The 21,552-nt window shown below is 37.4% G+C and overlaps 3 protein-coding genes across 3 annotated transcripts; 2 read left to right on the top strand and 1 right to left on the bottom strand.

Moving 5' to 3' along the window:
• Positions 1-621: 621 nt before the first annotated feature.
• Positions 622-5,243, top strand: LOC127863088 (acyl-coenzyme A thioesterase 13-like). Its single transcript, XM_052402466.1, has 3 exons — positions 622-778; positions 2,004-2,188; positions 3,748-5,243. Exons 1-3 carry the CDS (start codon positions 689-691, stop codon positions 3,902-3,904), a joined length of 432 nt encoding a protein of 143 aa, XP_052258426.1. The 5' UTR covers positions 622-688; the 3' UTR covers positions 3,905-5,243.
• Positions 4,475-13,003, bottom strand: LOC127863072 (uncharacterized). The gene is made up of 5 exons (XM_052402465.1): positions 12,755-13,003; positions 9,516-9,627; positions 8,009-8,122; positions 6,509-6,587; positions 4,475-5,576 (listed from the first exon to the last, which is right to left on the bottom strand). Exons 1-5 carry the CDS (start codon positions 12,844-12,846, stop codon positions 5,485-5,487), a joined length of 489 nt encoding a protein of 162 aa, XP_052258425.1. The 5' UTR covers positions 12,847-13,003; the 3' UTR covers positions 4,475-5,484.
• A 3,057-nt stretch (positions 13,004-16,060) lies between these two features.
• On the top strand, positions 16,061-21,043 carry LOC127863056 (mitochondrial ribosome-associated GTPase 1-like). The gene is made up of 2 exons (XM_052402464.1): positions 16,061-16,204; positions 20,128-21,043. Exons 1-2 carry the CDS (start codon positions 16,120-16,122, stop codon positions 21,012-21,014), a joined length of 972 nt encoding a protein of 323 aa, XP_052258424.1. The 5' UTR covers positions 16,061-16,119; the 3' UTR covers positions 21,015-21,043.
• The last annotated feature ends 509 nt before the right edge of the window (positions 21,044-21,552 follow it).

Raw genomic sequence — 21,552 nt, 5'->3', positions numbered from 1 at the left:
ATATATATTTTCACATGTCATACGATTAAAGTCTCGATATGAATCTTATTAAACAATAAAAATAAATAAATCGTACAAACACATAACTTTTGTTTATTAAAATGTCTTATTATTTTTTACATCTTATTGAACGAAATACAAATTAATAGAAAACGCTGAAATCATGTTTCATAGCTTCAAGTACAACGTAATATCATTATAAGTCCACACATGGTTACACGTTTATACAGTCGTCATCATCATCATCATCATCATCATCATCATCATCATCATCATCATCATCATCATCATCATCATCGTCATCATCGTCGTCGTCGTCGTCATCATCATCATCATCATCATCATCATCATCATCATCATCATCATCATCATCATCATCATCATCATCACCATCATCATCATCACCATCACCATCAGCATCATCATCATCATCATCATCATCATCATCATCATCATCATCATCGTCATCATCATCATCATCATCATCATCATCATCATCATCATCATCATCATCATCATCATCATCATTATCATCATCATCATCATCATCACTGTCATCATTTTACAACACAAGGGAGTTAAGCGTACATCATGTCCGCAAACTTTTAACATTGATCTCCCTTGAAATTTTGCACTGAAATAAACTCAAACAAAAATACTCTTCAATGCAGCTGTCAGTCCATTAACAATGAGTACATCTCAAGGTCTACAGATATTGAGGAAGATTGTTCAACAATCGACCAGGGAATATAAAGGCTTCGAGAACGTTTTGAAGTCGGTAAGAACGCTACACTAGGGACATAGCATAAAACAGCCCGAAACCTGCTATCTTACAAACGACATATTATTTCGGATAACTGATTATTCGGACAAACTTTATTATAATGGTAACATTAGGAGTGATATAAACTAACAAGTATCCATAGTTACACACATGTTTTTCTGCCAGTAGTGCTGGTATAGATTACTTAGAAGTGTTTACATTTTATCTAAGGGGCCAGCACATTTTAGGGGCTTATGGCTCCTTAGCTACAATAATTCGCGTTCAGAATAAATCTGAGTCGAGGGTCTGCCAAAGCAAAAATCATCAAAAGACTCCTAGGCGTCAATTTATATTGACTAATGGCTCCTTGGATATGGCTTTTTATCCACGAATGTTTCATATCATTTATATCTGTCGGCATTAAAGTTCTGATTTTGAAACAGCAAACAGATCTATAGAATTTGAATCGGTCATTGACCGATGTGTTTAAGTGAAATATGCGGCTCGGTAAACCCACGCAATCAACGAAAATTAATGTCCCACGAAAATAATGATTCTACAGAAATGTGTGTTTTATTCGCTGGCATGGGTTGATTTCAGGAGAACTGAAAATACCATTCAAAGTAAATCTATTAGTCTTTGACTTAGTTATATAACAACTTATTCAGTGAATATTATTCATCTTGCATCAGACGTGACAAATGCCGCCCACCCCGCATGAGCTAATACGTATAGAAGTAGTTGTTTTTAAGACAGTTAACTATTGCGCACTGTTAGATTTTTTTCGTGGGAAAATATATTGAACATGTACAACTTAAATTATTATCAGGCTGTGTTCGTTGAATAGTGTCTGGGAACGGATGACAAGTTTGTATCAACAGTCAGACACAGACAGATGGGACAACGGAGACGGACACTCGGACAGAAAGAAAAAAACATGCAATCATGAAATATCCAGTTAACCTCTCAATTGGGATGGGTGGGGAATGTTTTCTTATAGAAATCTCCAAATTAAAATCATAAACCACCTGTTTAACATTTTATTTACTCAAGGTCTATAGTGTAATAAGTGACTGTCGGCGTTCTTGTTGGTTCGATTTATTTGAAATTGTTAACGTTTCCGTTTATTTATTTTTTATCATTTAAGAAGGTTTTCTGGCTTCCGGCGTTTTTATAAATGACGCTTATTTTGACACAATTTTTCACAACAATAATAACTACTCATTCAATATGCCTGCAGGTGCGTGTTTTAAGTGGTGGTGGTGGCACGTGCAAATGTGCGTTGCACGTGGGAGAAGAGCATCAGAACAGGGGCGGAACGCTGCACGGCGGACTCACGTGCACGCTGGTAGACGCCGTGTCCACGTGGGCACTGATGGCCACAGAGGAGCCGGTAGCGGGCGTGAGCGTCGACCTGAGCGTCTCGTGAGTATTGTAACAGGGGACGTGAGTGTCGTAACAGGGACGTGAGTTTTGTAACAGATGACGTGCGTATCGTAACAGGGAACGTGAGTATTGTAACAGGGGCCGAACAAACTATTTATTTTTGCTCCACGTCGTCAGTCTGTTTCCTATCCTGGTCTGAGTAACATATTAATCACATTGTTATCAAAAATAATGTGCGCCGCCTTTTCTGAAAACTGGGTTATTCATGTGCGTGTCAACCCAGATTAGCCTGTGCTGTCCGTACAGGCTAATGAGGGACGGCACTTTCCGATGTAACTTGATTTTTTTTTTATACAAAATGACTTCATTTAACCGAAAAAAACACAGTGGCGAATAGTGTCGTCCCTGATAAGCCCGTGCGGACCGGCTGCGCAGGCTTATCTGGGACGAAATCTAACGCATATGCATTAAGTCCAGTTTTCTCAAAACGAGACTCCATTTATCGTGGCCATGCGCTCGTTTGTTTCCTATCACCGGATATTCTTATTGCTTACTTACCTGATGATATATTGATTATATAATTACTTATACAAAATCATTCAAACGGCACGAACATGTGTCATAACGCTTCAGATAACATTGGTTATCCAGTTCGGCGCTAGGTTTTTGTATGTTCAGCACGAAACACTTCGCCACTGTTTCTTAGCCTCGCCTGATAAACTTCTGCTTAGTACAGAAAACTTATATTTACGTATTGATTCAATCGCCGCAAGACATTTTGGAAATAAAGCATATGAACTTTCGATAGTCACAACTAAAGAACTGTAAATTAATTCATATTTTACGGCATGAACTTTCACTGTTTTTCGAGAAAAAAAAGTTGACGTGTACATCATAGATTTTTGATTTTGGAAAAAAATAGGAATTAGCTTTGGTCCTTTTCCGATGTGTTTGTGCTGCATTCGCGGCTCGATCAAGCAACGAAATCAACGAAAATTAGTCATGTTAATGCCTGCCTTATAACAGGGCTTTTTGTGAATTGGCCTTGCCCCCCCCCCCCCCCCAATTTTGTGAAAAAAAGAGTCGCAAACTTTCATTAATTGTGAATAAATGAGTCGCGAACTTTCATAAATTGTGAAAATTAGGGACGCAAACTTCTTGAAATTGTGAAAATTTCAGTCGCGAATTTCCCAACATTTTGAAAAATGGCCACTCTCACAGAAGGAAAAATGCCCTGATGTTTTTTATAATAATGATTTAAAGTATAGAGCTACCTGTATTTATTATAACTGCTATAGTAATATATGAGTCGCGTTCTGAGAAAACTGGGCTAAATGCATATGCGTAAAGTGTCGTCCCAGATTAGACTGTGCAGTCCGCACAGGCTTATCAGAGACGACACTGTCCGCATTTATGGTATTTTTAGTTTAAAGGAAGTCCCTCCTTACCGAAAATCAAGTTAAGGCGGAAAGTGTCGTCCCAGATTAGCCTTTTCGGACTACACATGCTAATCTTGGACGACACTTAACGCACATGCATTAAGCCCCGTTTTCCAAGAGAGCGGCTATTTATGGCTTCACAGTTTGTTTAAATTCCAGATTCATGAAGGGGGCACGTGTCGGCGAGGAGATTGTGGTAGATGCCCGGATATTGAAACGCGGCAAGCGACTCGCCTTCCTGTCCGTGGACATAACCAACATGGCTGACGGAACACTTCTAGCCCAGGGCAAGCACACCAAATATGTAGGCTCCTAGTGAAGTGTACTTTAAAGGGTAATCATTGGAGCAAGAGCTCGGGCTAAGGATTTAAACGTACTTAAAAGGATCATCTTCCTACCTGACGCTCGGATTAAGGATCTCAACCTAAAATGAACTTCGTTTATTATCACCATATTTCGTTCATTTCCGTCATCCCGAACGGTCTCCGAGTTTGTCCGTAAAATTACGATAATGTAAGCGTAAGCAACAAAGTAAGCCTGAAATGTCAAGTTCGGTCCTATACAACATACGCCAGTCGCATGATCCTTTTTCACTTTTTGAGTTTTCGCTTTGAATGTAAGATTAATTTTGAAGCAACAAAAAGAATAAATTCCGACCATGCATGTTCACTTATGTTAATAAACCGCGAAATTCCCCTGACGGTAGAGTTTATTTTGTTACAACATTTGGTGAGGGACACGAATGGATAAGTTCATAATCTTAGTTATCAAGTAATCATCCAAATAGAAGAGAAGCCAATAAAAGCAGGTCGAATATTTACATAATATCTACCTCATTAAATTTCGATTTTAGGCTGGTGCAGCATTTGTTAAAGAAGTTTAAAAGTAAATTTTGTGATTTATTAATATAATCAAATTATAAAATTTCCAGCATTATATACCGGTGAACCTGTACAGTTATACATGTTATATTATGCATTTTACGTTGACACGACCTGCGCTCTGGAAAAAACTAGGGTTAGGACTTGCATAATCAGATTTTTGCTAAGAAGACACTTTATTTAAGCGGAAAATACAATTAAGGCGAAATGTGTCGTCCCTGATTAGCCTGTGCAGACTGCATAGCCTAATCTGGAACGACAATTAACGGACATGCATTCAGACCGATTTTCACAGGGAGCGGTCCATATTGCTTCAAAGATAAATAGTTTTCAAGATTAGTGTATAAAAACATTTTTATGAATAAGGACATGTTGAAACTAAATATAGAATGATTTCAAAACATTGCATGTTATGACGTGTTCTACAAAGTTCTCCAATCGCATGTTGTTATGTGTTCTAAAAAAATCTCATCTTGTTGTTTTATTCTCCAGTTGTAAGTTTTCTTCTATTCCAGCGTTGTTCGTATTATTTATCGTGTCTTATTTTGTATTTGCCACTTATATGTATTTACGAATCTCCACTTCTTTGTTTGCTGTATTTTCCAATGTAAGATAAGTTTTCTCTTCAGTACAAGCTCTTTATTTTCGCCGAATGTGTTGGTCTTTATTCCGCAGTTTGTAAATTAAGTTTTAACAAACTTTATTAAACATACAAGTTACTTTGTTGATAACTGTGTTCATTTGGTAGGTCCAACGTACATAACAATATGAAAAGCTTTCTGGAAAAACTTGTATCTATGCATATGCGTAAAGTGTCGTCTCGAATAAGCCTGTGCAGTCTGCATAGGCCAATCAGTGACGACACTTTCCGCCTAGACTGGATTTTATTATACAAGAAACGTTCTTAAAACGGAAAAAAAATCATAAAATCGGGACGACGTTTTAATGTAACATGCATAAAGCCCGGTTTTTCCAAAACGCAGCTGATATAACTATGGGTGTCGCTGAAGGTGGCCTAGTATTTGTCGCAGTCGTGGCTCGAGAACTGCGTGCACACGTTGTCATTGGTCGTCTCCGTGTAGCCTTGAGAGGTGTTCAAACCGGCACCTGAAACGACATCGCAGTATATGGGTTATTTTGCTGCCTCGAAATACTGTTAAAGCGTTATTGTTCGTGGGAAATTAATTTTCATTGATTTCGCGGGTTGACAGATCCACGAATTCAACAGAAACACATCCGACGGTGGTGTAGTGGATATGGTGTCCGCCTAGCGATCGGGAGGTCACGGGTTCGATCCCCAAAGTGGAAGCGTGCTGAAGATTTCCCCCATAGATACCAATTACTGATTATAGTCCCAGGAAACGAACTCGAGCGCGTTTCAAATAAGCCTAAGGCTTTCTATGCAACCGAGCTAAAATAAATAGGTTTAAACTAAACTTAACACATCCGACAGAGACCGAAGCATTTTTTTTCCAAAATCAGAATTGCACGAATGTTTGTGTCCACACAAGTCATTTTTTGAAAAAAAACAACACGAAATTTCATGCCGACCTACATAAAATTAAATCACTTAAACGTTATCTGAAAATGTTCCTATTTATGCGCTACTAAGTCCACGCGGTATACCTACCAGAATACTACTTCAGTAAGTGAAGATTGGGTACCAGCTCATCACTAAAGCAAAGATCGGGTACCAGAATGTTACCTAAAGTACCGGTAAGCAAAGGTCTGTTGCCAAAATAATGAAATAAATACATATAGAGTACCACAATAATACTAAATTAACCCATTTATGCCTAGCGTCTAGAAAAAAGGCCTTGGCAAACAGCGCAGACCCAGATAAGACGCCGCATGATGCGGCGTCTAATCAGGGTCTGCGCTGTTTGCTTAAAGGAATTTCTGTAAGAAATATTTTAAATGTAGAAATAAATATACTAGGCATCCCTAATTTTGGAAATAAATTGATCCAATTTAGGAGGAGGAGAGAGTCCACTTGGCATAAATGGGTTAATTAAATCGGGTTCCACATGAACTCGTACCTGTAATCAGATTCTCGAGGTTGCAGTAGTTGGTACCGTAGTCAAGGTAGGCGTACCAGGTCTCAGATGTGGAGAAACCCTGCACGAGAAACACGCACTCGTTACAGGATATTGGAGACGTTCTGAGAAAACTGGGCTAAATGCATTTGCATAAATTATAGTCCCAGATTAGCCTGTGCAGCTCGCACAGGTTAATCGGGTAAGGCACTTTCGCCCTGTATGGAAATGCTCATTTAAAGGAAGTCTCTTCTTAAAGAAACTCCAGTCTCGGAGTAAAGTGTAGTCCCGGATTAGCGTCTGTATACTGCACAGGCCAATCTGGGATTTACCCTTCACGCAAACGCATTAAGCCAAGTTTCCTTAAACGAGGCCCTATTGAATAAAACAGTAGGGAAAAGCACAGCACGGCAGGATAAATTTTATAGTTCATGACGTATTTATTTTTTCAATAACCCTTATGCTTTTTTCAACGTTTTTGTAAAGCAATTACATACCAGATTCCGCCACATGTTTACTTGCCCATTTATGCTCTGTGCCAACACGGACAATTGGGACAAATGAATTGCGTCCTGGGAAACCCCGGCTTATTGCATATGGGTAAAGTGACGCCCCAGATAAGCCTGTGCAGTCCGCACAGGCTAATCAGGGAGTACACTTTCCGCCCAAACTGGACCTTTGTAAGGAAGAGACTTCCTTTAAACGAAAAATACAATACAAGCAAAAAGTGTCGCCCTTCACTCGCCTATGGGTACTGCACAGGCTAATCTGGGACGCACATGCATTAAGCCCCGTTCTCCCAGAGCATGACTCAATTGATTTCCTTAAACTTGACTGAGTAACGCCACAATCAAATAGTCGCGAGTAGCCAAAACAGTCTTAAGATTGCCAAATATTCGTTAACAATAACACTGTATCACATTAATCAATCGACTTTATTTCCTTAAAACTCTTATAAATATATAGCTAAATATATAGATAAATACCCTTAGAAAAACAGACTATTCAGATAATTTTGCAACTTGTAACTATCAAAATAATTATACTTCTATTTACCGCAGATAGATTCGCATGTTCTTTTAATAACCGTTTGCAAAATGCATGATAAAATATTCCTTTGAAACATGAGCGCCTGTGACGCGTTACTAGACATTCTTTGATTCCTATGAGACCAAATACATATCTTAAATTCAACTAACTTTAATCATTTGTTATGTTTATGTCGCGTTGTTTGTATTTTTATGTATTAAACCATTTATGCCTAGCGTCTTGAAAAAAGGGCCTTGGCAAACAGCGTAGACCCAGATGCGACGCCGCATGATGCGGCGTCTCGTCAGGGTCTGCGCTGTTTGCTGAAAGGAATTTCCGTAAGAAATATTATAAATATAGAAATATATATATTAGACATCCCTAATTTTGAAAATAAATTGATCCAATTTAGAAGGATGGGAGAGTCCACTAGGCATAAATGGGTTAAACTCTTTCATCTCTGGTCTACTGTACCTCGACGTTACAGCCGGCGCCGGCGGGTGTCAGTTTGAAGCTGATGTCGTCCACGTAGTGTTTGACCGGGGTCATGTGAGTCCCCTTGATTTCCTGTGCACTCTGGTCTGTAATCTAGAACGCATGTCGGAGAGGCTGAATACATGTTCCCAATATGCTAGAGGGACTGGGGCTTAATGCATGTGCGTAAAGTGTCGTCCCAGAGTAGACTGTGCAGTCCGCACAGGCTATTCATGGACAACTCTTTCCGCGAAAACAAAATTTTCGCAAAGAAGATTATGTCTTTAAAACGAAAATCGCCATTAATTTTTAAGAGTAAAGTGTTGTCCCTGATTAGCCTGTGCGGACTTCATGGGCTAATCTGGAACGACACGTCAATTAAGCCCTGGTTTTCCACAACGAGGTTCATAAAGATGCTGGGGTGACCATTGTGCAGCCGGTCCGGGATTAAAACCCGGGACCTCTCGCTATAAAGGCGAGTGCTCTACTGACAGAACAAACCGGGTCATTTACATACATTACTATCAAAACGCACTGTGACAAATACATTTAATACTCAATCAGCATGAACTTGAAATAACCCTTTTAAAGGAAGCATAATTATTCCTTTGGGGTTTCGTGGACTCGTGGTAATGGTATCCTGACGTTACCCTTGTCTCAATCAGCATGAACTTGAAATAACCCTTTTAAAGGAAGCATGATTATTCCTTTGGGGGTTTGTGGATTCGTGGTAATGGTATCCTGACGTTACCCGTGTCTCTGTCTCTGTTTTATCTATGTTTTGTCTTGCTGATCTTTCTAATCTATGGTTATTGTGCATTTTTTTTTACGTAGTACTTATAGTTTGAGTTTTAGAGTACTAGTAAAGCGCCTTTGAACGTGCACTCCTGCGTGAAAAGGGCGCTATATAAATCCGGTATAATAATAATAATAAAACTAATAATAATTACACGAGTAATAGTTGCTGAATAACTGAATTAGACCAACAGCATCATTAAGGCTGAAAACTTGCCTGCCAACCTTATAACTGGCTATTCGGTCTGCATAACATGGCTGACATTTTCATAGGACTGAATAACCAGACTAATAACGTCTTTGGGTCTGATATCGTTACTGATAACGTCAGGCAATAGTCACTAAGTTAAGCTTATACATGTACTGTTACTGAAAATGCGCAACATTCAATCTGTCTTCTCCCTTATTTATCTGAATCACGTATGTAAATCTCGTAACATTTTTTCTTTCGTACCATGTTCTATTAAATAGGGATGACATCGAATACTTATATCGGTATTCGAATATTCGCTAAACCATTCAATCGAATATTCGAATATAAATACTCATGAGCCTCGCTCAGAGAAACGGAGCTTAATTCCTGTACGTAGAGTGTCGTCCCAGATTCGGATGTGCGGAATGCACAGGCTAATCCAGGGAAACACTTTACGCACATGCATAAAGCCCGGTTTTCTCACAGCGCGACCCTCATGTAGTCATTTGATTTCCTTACCTTATATAGACACCTCTCCCCGCCCCCTGCGCAGTTGTCCTCCTTTTCCCATAGCTTAGCCTGCGCAATAATCTTGGAAGAGAACGACTGGCAACTCACTGACGGCAGACTCCTGTAGAGAAATGATGGAGACATGTGGTTCTCGTTCAATGAAAACTGGGTTTATTGGATGTGCATTAAGTGTCGTCCTGGATTAGCCTGTGCAGTCCGCACATGCTAATCTCGGACGGTACGTTCCACCTGAATTGGATTTTCGATACAAAAGAGACTGCCTTAAAATGAAAAATTCCATCAATCTGAAGTGTCGTACCAGATTCGCATGTATGGTCTGCACGGGCTAATTTGGGGCTACACTTTACGCGCATACATTAAGCCCAGTTTTTTGTTTCAAGAAAAAAGGCTCCTATTTTCATAAAAACTGTTATTATATATAAACGATGAAAGACTGCGGTGTGCCAAAAAATTAAGAGTAAAATAGTAGCAAATGTTCAAGAAAACTGGTTCATTGTTTGCTAAAGCTTCACATTCAGGTGATTTAAAAGTGACGAGTTGTTAACAATTCTTGTCTTATTTAACGACAAGCAAATAAAGATATGTTGACAATGAATAAAACAAAACAACATTATATGAATCAAATCATCAAATTATACAAGTAAGCCGATCGCACAAATGTTTCAACGTTGCGTTCTACAGAGAGATACAAGAGTCTCATCGGCGGTACTAAACAGTGTTTTTTCACCATTTTCGGAATGGGCCGGGTCCCTTTGGATTTGGAAAATTTGCGGAGTTTTGACTAAAATTGGGAATTTAGTGTTGCTTTTGTTTTGCTTAAAAATGCGTCAAAATTGAGTTTCAAGTATTTCCACTACTATATTTACTAAGGTTGAACTTATATGGATGGGCGTTAAATAAAATACTGAGATCCAAAAAAAAAAATTTTGAAACTTTTTATTTGGAATTTATAGCTTTATAACTTCCATTAGGGCAAAATAAAATATATACTGTTTATTCCATTGGGAATGGGGCCGATTAACGGACCCGATTTTGAATGACAAAAAAACACAATGTACACACACTGTACTGGAGACTCCGGCTATCCCGCGGCCGAAAAATACCCAGTGCGTCCCTGTAATCCTATAAATCCATAAAATCTACCATGATTTGCTGCGTTTGTTCATATATGAGTATTTTGACTACACATAGTTGCTACGCTTTGTTTCGTCATGATATATGGTGTGTGATACGTCATGATATATGGTGTGTGATACGTTTGAGATGCTAGGTTCTGTTCAGTGATACATTTGAGATTATGATTCTTCTATTTGTTATTTTTAATATTATATTTTCAAAGAAATATTTTTCAAATTTTAAAAATGAGCGATTAACATGTACAATTTTACCAAAGGTTTTGACGGAACTGTCGTTTTGATTGCAGACCATAGATTAGTTTGATGTACAGTATATGATGCATTTTATGGAAAATAAGGACATTTGTACTTGAGTACGTTAATGAGATGGCAACACTTCTCCACAAAAACACACAATGCATTGCCGTCATTAATTTAAAGTCGCACAGGGAATGTGATTTTCTGCAAGCCTTAACAAAACAGGAACATAAAAACTTTTTTATATCTTAGTACGAAATATGTGAAAGAGGTCCTTTAAGATGTGTGATTTTCGTGTATCTTACTAAGTCAGTCCTTTTGTATCACGATCACAATACAAATATCCGCATTAAAATACAAGAGAGACATGCAACATAAGTACAAACACTTCGGGTGTTATAGGATCATTTGACTGACGTGATTGACTAATGAGTAGAGAAAAACACAACGCCTTTCGTAATTTAACACTTTATATATAGTTGGTGTATGTTTAATATCTAACATGTGCAGATGCTCACTTAAGAGGAAAGTTTTGATTTTGTTATAAAATTTAATCATGCAACAAAACACTTACGCGTATGTAAGAAAAAAAGCTGTTTACATTATACATGTTATACAATGATACAGTTTATATAACAGACACTGATGTTGAAGCAAAATCTATCTACCACTACGCTACGCATTATTATAAATTTGAATGGTTTAAATTTCAAGTCGGTAATAAACGTTTTTGATGAAGAGCTTCAACAACGTATGCCATTTATCCTGATTTCGATGGATCATTTTCAATAAAATCAACATACATGTATAATATTCAACTTTTTTCTTAGTCGGTTGTTCTATTGTGCTTGTTTGAACATAATACCTTTTTTATTCTATGAGTTGTTATTTTGTCAAACCTTTACATTTCAGTGTTAAAAACGCCTAACATCAAAGTCTAACCTGTTAACACATGGTAAAACACATGGGCATTGCTCTTAGAAAAAGGGGTTTAATACATGTGCGTAAAGTGCCGTCCAAGATGTCCGCACAGGCTAATCAGGGACGACACTTTCCGCTTGTATATTATTTTTCGTTTGAAGAAAGTCTCTTCTTTGCAAAAATCAAGACTGCACAGGCTAATCTGGGACGACACTTTACGCTTGTATGATATTTTTCGTTTGAAGAAAGTCTCTTCTTTGCAAAAATCAAGACTGCACAGGCTAATCTGGGACGACACTTTACGCGCATACATTAAATCCCCAGAGCGTGGCTCATATATACTTTATACTCAAGTCGCCTTAAAAATGTATTATTAAGACTACTGTGCGTTTTTGGATTTATAATACATTAGTTTCTTAATCAAAGTCATATTTTCGTTTCTCTTAAATGCTATCGTGTTCTCGCAAGAACGCAATGTTCTTGAACATAAATCGTTTGTTTAAAAGATAAAGCGCCGTTCCGACCTTTTCTTGAAAACGTTTAATAAGAGTCTAAAATTTAGTGTTCTGATAAAACTGGACATATTAATGCATGTGCGTAAAGTGTCGTCCCAGATTAGCCTGTGCAGTCCGCACTGGCTAATCAAGGACGACACTTTCCGCTTAAATTAGATTTTTGCTAAGAAGAGACTTCATTTAAACGAAAAATGTCCTTAAAGCGAAAAGTGTCGTCCCTAATTAGCCTGTGCGTACTGCACAGGCTAATCTGGAACGACACTTTACGCACATGCATTATACCAAGTTTTCTGTGAACGCGACTCAAATATAATTAAACGGAATAGTAGAAATTGAAAATTAAAATATTTGTCTGTATTTACATTGTAAATTGTGCGGTTCATCCCGACATATTAAAGTACATTGATAGGCTACATACCACTGAACTTTGCATGATGCGTGAAGCGGATACGCCTGAGTGAGCGCAAGTCCAGCGACGAGGCAGGTAAATAACACAGCGCAGATCTCCATAGCGTACAGTATACAGAGGAACAATAAACTGAGTCTTGCCACAGTTCTAAATCCTGCACTTTGAGCAATCTTATCAGTGAATCCGTGAAATAACACTAACTGGAACAAGAGTCATGAGTGTGTTACACAATCAATGTTAGTCACATGATCTATAGTGTTGTCTATTTATAGAATATACGATATTCGTGTACATGTATTTGCGGAAGTTTTTAAATGCAGGCCAGATTAGTGCATAAAGATTGCAGTCCACAATTGTTAAAATGAGGCTTTTTCAACGTATGCATATGTAACTGCGTGAATTGTCATTCATATTGGGTGGTTTCTTATGGCATTATTTACATGTAGTAGTAAACTAGGTTTAATTGAAATGCAATGATAAAGTTACCGTATCAGCATGCTGCGTGTCTGTTCTTTCATGTCACATTGATACTACATTATTTAAATATTTGAAGTGATATTATGCGCATGTTCACTGTTGAATTTAGCTGAAAAGAATTAACAGGTCAAAAGAGTAAGTTAAAACGTGGTTACTGACCAATTATCTGCAACTCATCTTGCTTCCAGTTGTTTATAAAAAAATATATTATATTCGATATTTTACATGACTGTCCCAGTCCTCTAAGCCGAGCGAAACTGTCTTTTTATGAGGATCGGAGTTAGTGTTCGTGTGTCGTATGGATAGATATCGTTGCAGGAAATTAAAATAATCCGTAAAACAAAATTGTGTCTTTTGTCGTATGAACGAATCTGGACTAGAACTAAATTTAGATTCACATCGTTCATGCATGATCAGTTGTCAAACGAAAGCACGGTTGATATTCATAATAATGCGTTATTTTTCTCGTTCCGAAAGATTGTTTTAGTATGTTGGTGCTGCATTAACAAATATAAGAGTAAATGAAGTGAAAACACCAAAAATAAACAACGGTTGCGATAGACACCTATAAGCATAGATTATACTGTTATATAGATGCGCATAATAACACTTCAAGTCGCGTTCTGGGAAAACGGGGCTTAATGCATGTACGTAAAGTCCCAGATAAGCTTGTGCAGCTCGCTTTAATAATTGATGTTTTTTTAATGACGTATCTTATTTAAGAAAATTCAGTGTAAGCGGATATTAAGTGTCGTCCATGCGGACAACACGGGCTAATATGGGATACAACACAGGCTAATATGGGATACAACACAGGCTAATATGGGATACAACACAGGCTAATATGGGATGATAATTTACGCACATGCATTCAGCCATTTGTTTTTGGAATACTGCCATTCATTATAAAGATTCAGCGGTTTTAAATGTATCTTTCAGAGCACTGACGAATGTATTACGCCAATTCGTATTTAACTTTCTCACGACATATTCATAACAACTACGTCGTGCTTCCGAAACTGCCCGAAGCCTTTCTAGCGTTGGCCCGTGAATGTTCGTATATCACAGCCGGAAATTCACATTAGATATATTGTGACACAAAAAATAAAAACGAGAAATTTGTATCGCTTTAATCTATGTTACCAGGCAGACCACATCTAGCGTTGGAATTTTGGCTATTGCTATCAGGAAAGTTGATTTGTTATGTGTTCACTTTATTTATTTTTTAAATATTGTACGAAATATTCGTTGATATTGAGTTGTTAATTCTTAAAAATATAAATACACGTGTGTACACATGTAAATGACAGGGTCTTAGAGAGACGATCGCAAATACAAACTTAACTCCGCGTGTTAAGTACCTGGTAATTATAAAAACTTTTTACTCAAAGGGGTTAATATTAAGTTAATCAAATATAATGTAATACAAAAATGACAAATACGCAAAAAGTCAGAAAAAACTAAGTAGGTATAGGACTCCTGACGTAGGAGACTTTCAGTGAAACGAGTGTAGACGTCGTTCTTACAAACTGAGCTGTCGTGCTTGGTCAGAAACGTTGTTCAACTTATAGACAAAAACAATAACAGGTTAAACACTATCGTTTTGTAATTTATTATGCCATTAGTGCACAGTCGCATTTTGGACGCTGACCAAATATTTGTAAGTGTTATAATATCCCTGATCGATATCACAGAAACTCCGTCCATATCAGCAATTATCATGTTTTTAAACGATAACGCTTTTTAAGTTCGTCCACATTTGAGAATTTATACTTCTTTGCAATATTTAATGATTCGCGAGTAAAGCCCACTTGCGAGTAATGCTCGATAAGCCATCGTCGGCTTGGGTGCTACTGAAATGTACCCCGGGTTCTCTTAAGCATACTTAAATGTACCCCGAGTACGGAAAATATACTGAAACGAACCTAGGAATTCTAACGCTTAATTGTTGTTGGCTTTTTTTCAAATTAATTGTGTTCATGTTTATGTCAATATTCTGTAAAGTGGCCTTTATATAATCGGAACTCCTGCTCAAAAAGCATTTTGATGAAGTTATTTTTTCCAAAGATAATTTTGTTTTGTATTCCGTAGCGCGTTTTACGACAACGGATTTTAGGCGGAAATACATCTCGGGTACAGTCTTAATTGACCGGGTACGTGTACGTATATGTTCCGTACCCGGGGTACATTTAAGTATACTTAAGAGTACCCGGGGTTCATTTCAGTAGTACCCGAGCCGACAACGACCAATCGAGCGCAAGTAATGTCACCAAGCCAAACAGACCCGTAACGTGCAGGGCCGATTTTTGCGGCTTGGAACCGATACGGGCTGAAGGAAATAAGTACGAGTGATTTATTTGATGAGTTTTGTAAAATGTATTGTCCTATATGAATGATTGAGTGTAGATATATGTGTATTTTTGTTTGTTTTCTTTTTGTAATATGATCGATGTACTTGTAATGTTTGTTATTGCACATTCGTTTCTCTAGATGTCATAAAATCGTTAGAAATGTATTATTTTACTGAATGTATTTTACAAATAAAGGTGCTTCTTTAAACGTGTATAACAGATAGTTGCCTCATTTTGTTGTTTATCGTCTTTCGGAATGGTGTGTCATACAATTATACGAATAATACGTGAATTTGCACACGTGCGGTTATCCATATGTGTGTCGATTTAGGATGCAATCATATTAAAGTATGCTTTATATTTACAGCAACTTTAATATTTTATTGATTTGATGAATACAATATTGAATGAATACGAAATTATTATCATTTCAGATATGGTCCGTGCAAATCTTGTCCGTATCGAATTGTCCTTACGGCCCGTATCGTCTCTTAGTCTAAATTCCATACGAAATTATTTAGTGGAATGTAACCTTGAGCAAGAAACATGGCGAACCATTTTGTCAACAAAACTTTCGCAATGCGCAATGCGTTTATTATGCCAGAGAAAAATAAGATCCAGTGGTTTCCAGGTATGTAACTCTGCAGTCATTCATGTTCATATGTTAAGTGCATAAAAACTCTGATCTTCAAATTACAATTTAGCCCTCAGTCAGATTCGTCCCAAATTGCCGGAGTGTTGAAGTTTGTATGCCTCTTAACGTAAACACTCAGAGGAGGTGAATTTATAGTTAACAAAAATATGTAAAAATACCTTGTGCATGTGTCACAGGGTGAGAAAATTGTGTGGCAAGTCCAGGATTTGAACCTGGAACGCCTCGCTAACAGGGCGAGTGCTCTCCGTAATGAGCTAACCGGGTCATCACACAACTTCTCCCCTAACATGACCAAGTTTAGACCTTGACATACACCCCCACTTGAATATGTAGCGAGGTGTCCCGGGTTTGAGTCCCGGACTGGCAGCACAATTTTCTCACCCAGTGACATTTGGCGCCCAACGCCGGACCGTTACATTACCTGGGTATGCTCCTACGGAGGCCCATGGTTAATTATATATATCGCCCCAAATCCTATATTAGAGGACAAATACATTTTCAAGTGGGGGTGTATGTCACGGTCTAAACTTGGTCACGTTAGGGGAGAAGTTGTGTAACGGCCCAGTTAGCTCATTAGAGAGAGCATTGGCCCTGTTAGTGAGGTGTCCTGGGCTCAAGTCTGAGACTGGCTGCACAATTTTCTCACCCTGTGACACATTATCATGCCATTTCCGGCGCTTTACATGAAACAATCCAAAGCAAGCAGACATGGTTTGAGCCATTTTCTTTACAGTCCATTTTTAGTAGAAGGAAAAATATTTACAAATTCTTTGAGGGTTTATTGACTGTAAAATCAATTGTTCAATAAATCATATTTGAAGTGCAAACTATAAAATTGATACCATGTGCTGTGTAATGTGCAGGGCATTTTGGCCCTCGCTAACTAAATGGGTAATTTCATTTACAAGTTCAAAACAAGAGGTTAATTGTCTGCTAATAAAACTAATAAAACAATAATATCCAATAGAGATGGGTACCTATTTCAGTGATTTTTTTGCCAAATTGGGAAAAGTACAGTTTTCAGGTACTTTATTAAGAAGAAAATCCCTGCTATTTCAATATAAATTATTGGTCAGCATAGTGGAATAGTCAATGAAAAGTTCTGTCTGCAATACTTTTGGAGTCAATAGGCTCTTCTCTTTTTTATAGGGCAAGTTTCCACCACAATTTTGATTGCATCACTGCTCCACTACTCAAATATGAGTAAAAATAAACCTTTTTGTAACCATATTTTGACCAAAACAAATCAAATAATCATTTGTATAACTTTAAAGGGGCCTTTTCACAGATTTTGGCATTTTTTTTTAACTTATTCATTAAATGCTTTATATTGATAAATGTAAACATTGGATCGTAAAAGCTCCAGTAAAAAATCAAGAATAAAATTAAAAAAAGGAAAAGAACATTGCCCGGAGCAGGTTTCGAACCAGTGACCCCTGGAGTCCTGCCAGAGTCCTGAAGTAAAAACGCTTTAACCTACTGAGCTATTCCGCCGAGAACACATGCTAAACGTATTTTATACGTTATATAAGCAATCTTCGTAGTTTCACAAAATTTAACGACAAAAACAGAACTCTCCAAATTATTCAATCGTTTCGCGTTGCAACGCTTTATAATTTTTAGGTTTTAAAATCGTCAAAAGATGCATATAATGGCTATATTAGAGCATGGTAAATGTTCAGTATTACTGTTTCCTCACAAATATCATAACCAAAACGAAAATTTGCGAATCTGAAACAACTTTTTTCAATTTTGTCAATTTACCAAAGCGTGAAAAGATCCCTTTAAAGCAGAACTTGTTTAAACCAAAATTAAATCTTCTTGCAAATGTACATGTATGCCTTTTACAAAATTGAGGTTAAATTATGAGCAACTATGTTTTAAATAGATGCTCTTACTTTTTGTACTGAATGCGTTCTAAATAAAACATATTTTTAAATAATCAGTAAAAAACAAAAATTATGCTAGATGGTTAATAATTACAGGATCATATAAAAAAAATTGATCAGTATGAAATATCGATGTTACTAAGACTTGATTGTAACTAAATTATTAAATAAAACACAACAACAACAAAACTGTTGCCCTTTAGAAACTAATCCATTGTGAAAATGGTTTTATTTTGACTATAGGTAAATTAGATTAATATAAGAGTTCTGTTTTTTCCGCCAACATCTAGATTTACATGTAAATATTTTTCCCATAAAATTACAATATTGATATTTCATTAATATTATTCAAGACCAGTTTCAGGTTTATTCTGAACGCATATTATTTCAGGTTTCAGGTTTATTCTGAACGCATATTATTTTAGGTTTCAGGTTTATTCTGAACGCATATTACTTCAGGTTTCAGGTTTATTCAGAACGCATATTACTTCAGGATTCAGGTTTATTCAGAACGCATATTACTTCAGGTTTATTCTGAACGCATATTATTTCAGGTTTCAGGTTTATTCTGAACGCATATTATTTCAGGTTTCAGGTTTATTCAGAACGCATATTACTTCAGGATTCAGGTTTATTCAGAACGCATATTACTTCAGGTTTCAGGTTTATTCTGAACGCATATTATTTCAGGTTTCAGGTTTATTCTGAACGCATATTATTTCAGGTTTCAGGTTTATTCAGAACGCATATTACTTCAGGATTCAGGTTTATTCAGAAAGCATATTACTTCAGGATTCAGGTTTATTCTGAACGCATATTACTTCAGGATTCAGGTTTATTCAGAACGCATATTACTTCAGGATTCAGGTTTATTCAGAACGCATATTACTTCAGGTTTCAGGTTTATTCAGAACGCATATTACTTCAGGTTTCAGGTATATTCTGAGGGCATATTATTTCAGGTTTCAGGTTTATTCTGAGCGCATATTACTTCAGGATTCAGGTTTATTCAGAACGCATATTACTTCAGGATTCAGGTTTATTCAGAACGCATATTACTTCAGGATTCAGGTTTATTCAGAACGCATATTATTTCAGGTTTCAGGTTTATTCTGAGCGCATATTATTTCAGGTTTCAGGTATATTCTGAGGGCATATTATTTCAGGTTTCAGGTTTATTCTGAGCGCATATTACTTCAGGCTTCAGGTTTATTCAGAACGCACATTACTTCAGGTTTCAGGTTTATTCAGAACGCATATTACTTCAGGTTTCAGGTTTATTCAGAACGCATATTACTTCAGGTTTCAGGTTTATTCAGAACGCATATTACTTCAGGATTCAGGTTTATTCAGAACGCATATTATTTCAGGTTTCAGGTTTATTCAGAACGCATATTACTTCAGGTTTCAGGTTTATTTAGAACGCATATTACTTCAGGTTTCAGGTTTATTCAGAACGCATATTACTTCAGGTTTCAGGTTTATTCAGAACGCATATTACTTCAGGTTTCAGGTTTATTCCTGCATTGTAGAGAAACTCTGAATATACCCAGTAGTTAGATTGCAACATTTGCTCATTATATTTGTGATCATGACAACATGCTGTCTAACAACAGTAAATATTATGCGATAAAGATATGAAAGCACATGTCTGGGAGTGATTTAGACTAACAGAGTAAATGTCAAAACAAACAATTGGTTGTTCTGTAGACTTTATGATTTTTTTTTAAAATAAATGCTTAGACATGTTTTAATCATGCAAATAAAACTAGAAATGTGTCAGACACTGATGCCCTCACATGTTTGGACAAACATGATAAACCCTCTATATCCTGATGATCACCTGGTCAAGTTTTCAGCAATTTTTGTCCATGAACTTTGGTGACCATTTAAAAGCCATTATTGCCGAAATATTCGAAATATGCTATAATTTACAGGCATTAAGTGGAGATTAACTTTTTTTTTTCCTTATAGATTTCATAAATGTTAAAGTTGACGATAACCTTTCAGGTCACATGAAGAAGGGGGTTGAACAAATCCAGGCGGCACTGCACAATATCGACGGTGTCCTAGAAGTTCATGATGCAAGGATCCCGTTCTCTGGTCGAAACAACCAGCTTCGAGACATCATTCATGTGAGACCACACGTCCTGCTGTTGAACAAGAGTGATCTCGCAGACCTCTCGAGGAAGGGTGAAATTGAAACCAAACTGACCGAGCAGGGAATTGCTAATGTTCAGTTTATATCATGCGGTGGTAAAGACATTCTGAAAGTGATGAAAAATGTTGTGACGCCGATATTGCTACGTGAAGTTCAGGCAAGACCGAGATTTCGACCGGACGTTCACAATCACTACAACATTATGGTTATTGGAGTGCCGAATGTGGGTAAATCAACGATATTGAACAAGTTAAGACAGGCTTCTACTACAAATCGTAAGGCAGCACCTGTCGGTGCGATGCCGGGGGTTACACGAGCTGTCATGAATAAAGTGCGCGTGAACTTTGACCCGGACATGTTTGTGGTCGACACTCCGGGAATATTGAGTCCGAAGATAGGCAACGTGGACACGGGTCTGCGTTTGACTTTATGCGAGTGTATACCCAGCCCACGTGTGGGAGAGGACACTATGGTGGACTATTTACTCTTTAAGTTGAATAAATCTCAGTTATTTCAGTATGTGAAACATTACGGACTGTCCGAACCCACTGATGACGTGCTGAAGCTCCTATCACATATTGCTCTAAAACACAAGTTGGTTATGAAATCAAATGAAATCTCGATGACTGGAGGAAACAGATACCGGGTGGACTTTGTGGCAGCGAGTAGAATTGTTTTGAAAGATTTTCAGCAGGGTACATTAGGCCTGGTGATGTTTGATGACGATTATTTGTAGCAACTATCTATTAAAGTTATGATCAAGAATTATTGCATTTGTTTATGTCTGTGGAATCTTGAAAGAGACTGCGTCTTTGACATAAATGAAAGAAACATACGCAATTATTTGTAGCAACTATCTATTAAAACTTTAATCAAGATATATTGCATTTGTTTATGTTCCTGGAATCGTGTGAGAGACTACGTCTACGTATAACAAGAGCACCGCCTTGCGGGTGCAGACCGCTCATCTATTTTCTTTTTAAAGGTGAAGGGACTCTCATTTTCAATCACAAAGGAGGGAGGAGTGGAGTGAAGAGGGGTGTATAGTGTGGGGTTGTGGACATTTATTACATTATCTTCCAAAAAAGCGAAAAAAAAAAAAAAAAAAAAAAAAAATTTGGGGGGTGGGGTGGGGTGGGGGGGGTGGGGTGGGGGTATAGTGTGAGGGTGTGGTGGTCATTTGTGAGATGATCTTAAAAAAAAAAAAAAAAAAAAAATTAAAAAAATTGGGGGGGGGGGAGGGGGGGGAGGGGGGGGGGAGGGCACGGGGGATG

The sequence above is a fragment of the Dreissena polymorpha genome, chromosome 1 (genome assembly GCF_020536995.1).
Source record: "Dreissena polymorpha isolate Duluth1 chromosome 1, UMN_Dpol_1.0, whole genome shotgun sequence".
NCBI classification, from domain to species: domain Eukaryota; kingdom Metazoa; phylum Mollusca; class Bivalvia; order Myida; family Dreissenidae; genus Dreissena; species Dreissena polymorpha.
The sequence above is the reverse complement of the archived record's forward strand: the minus strand, read 5'-3'. Positions and strand labels throughout refer to the sequence as shown.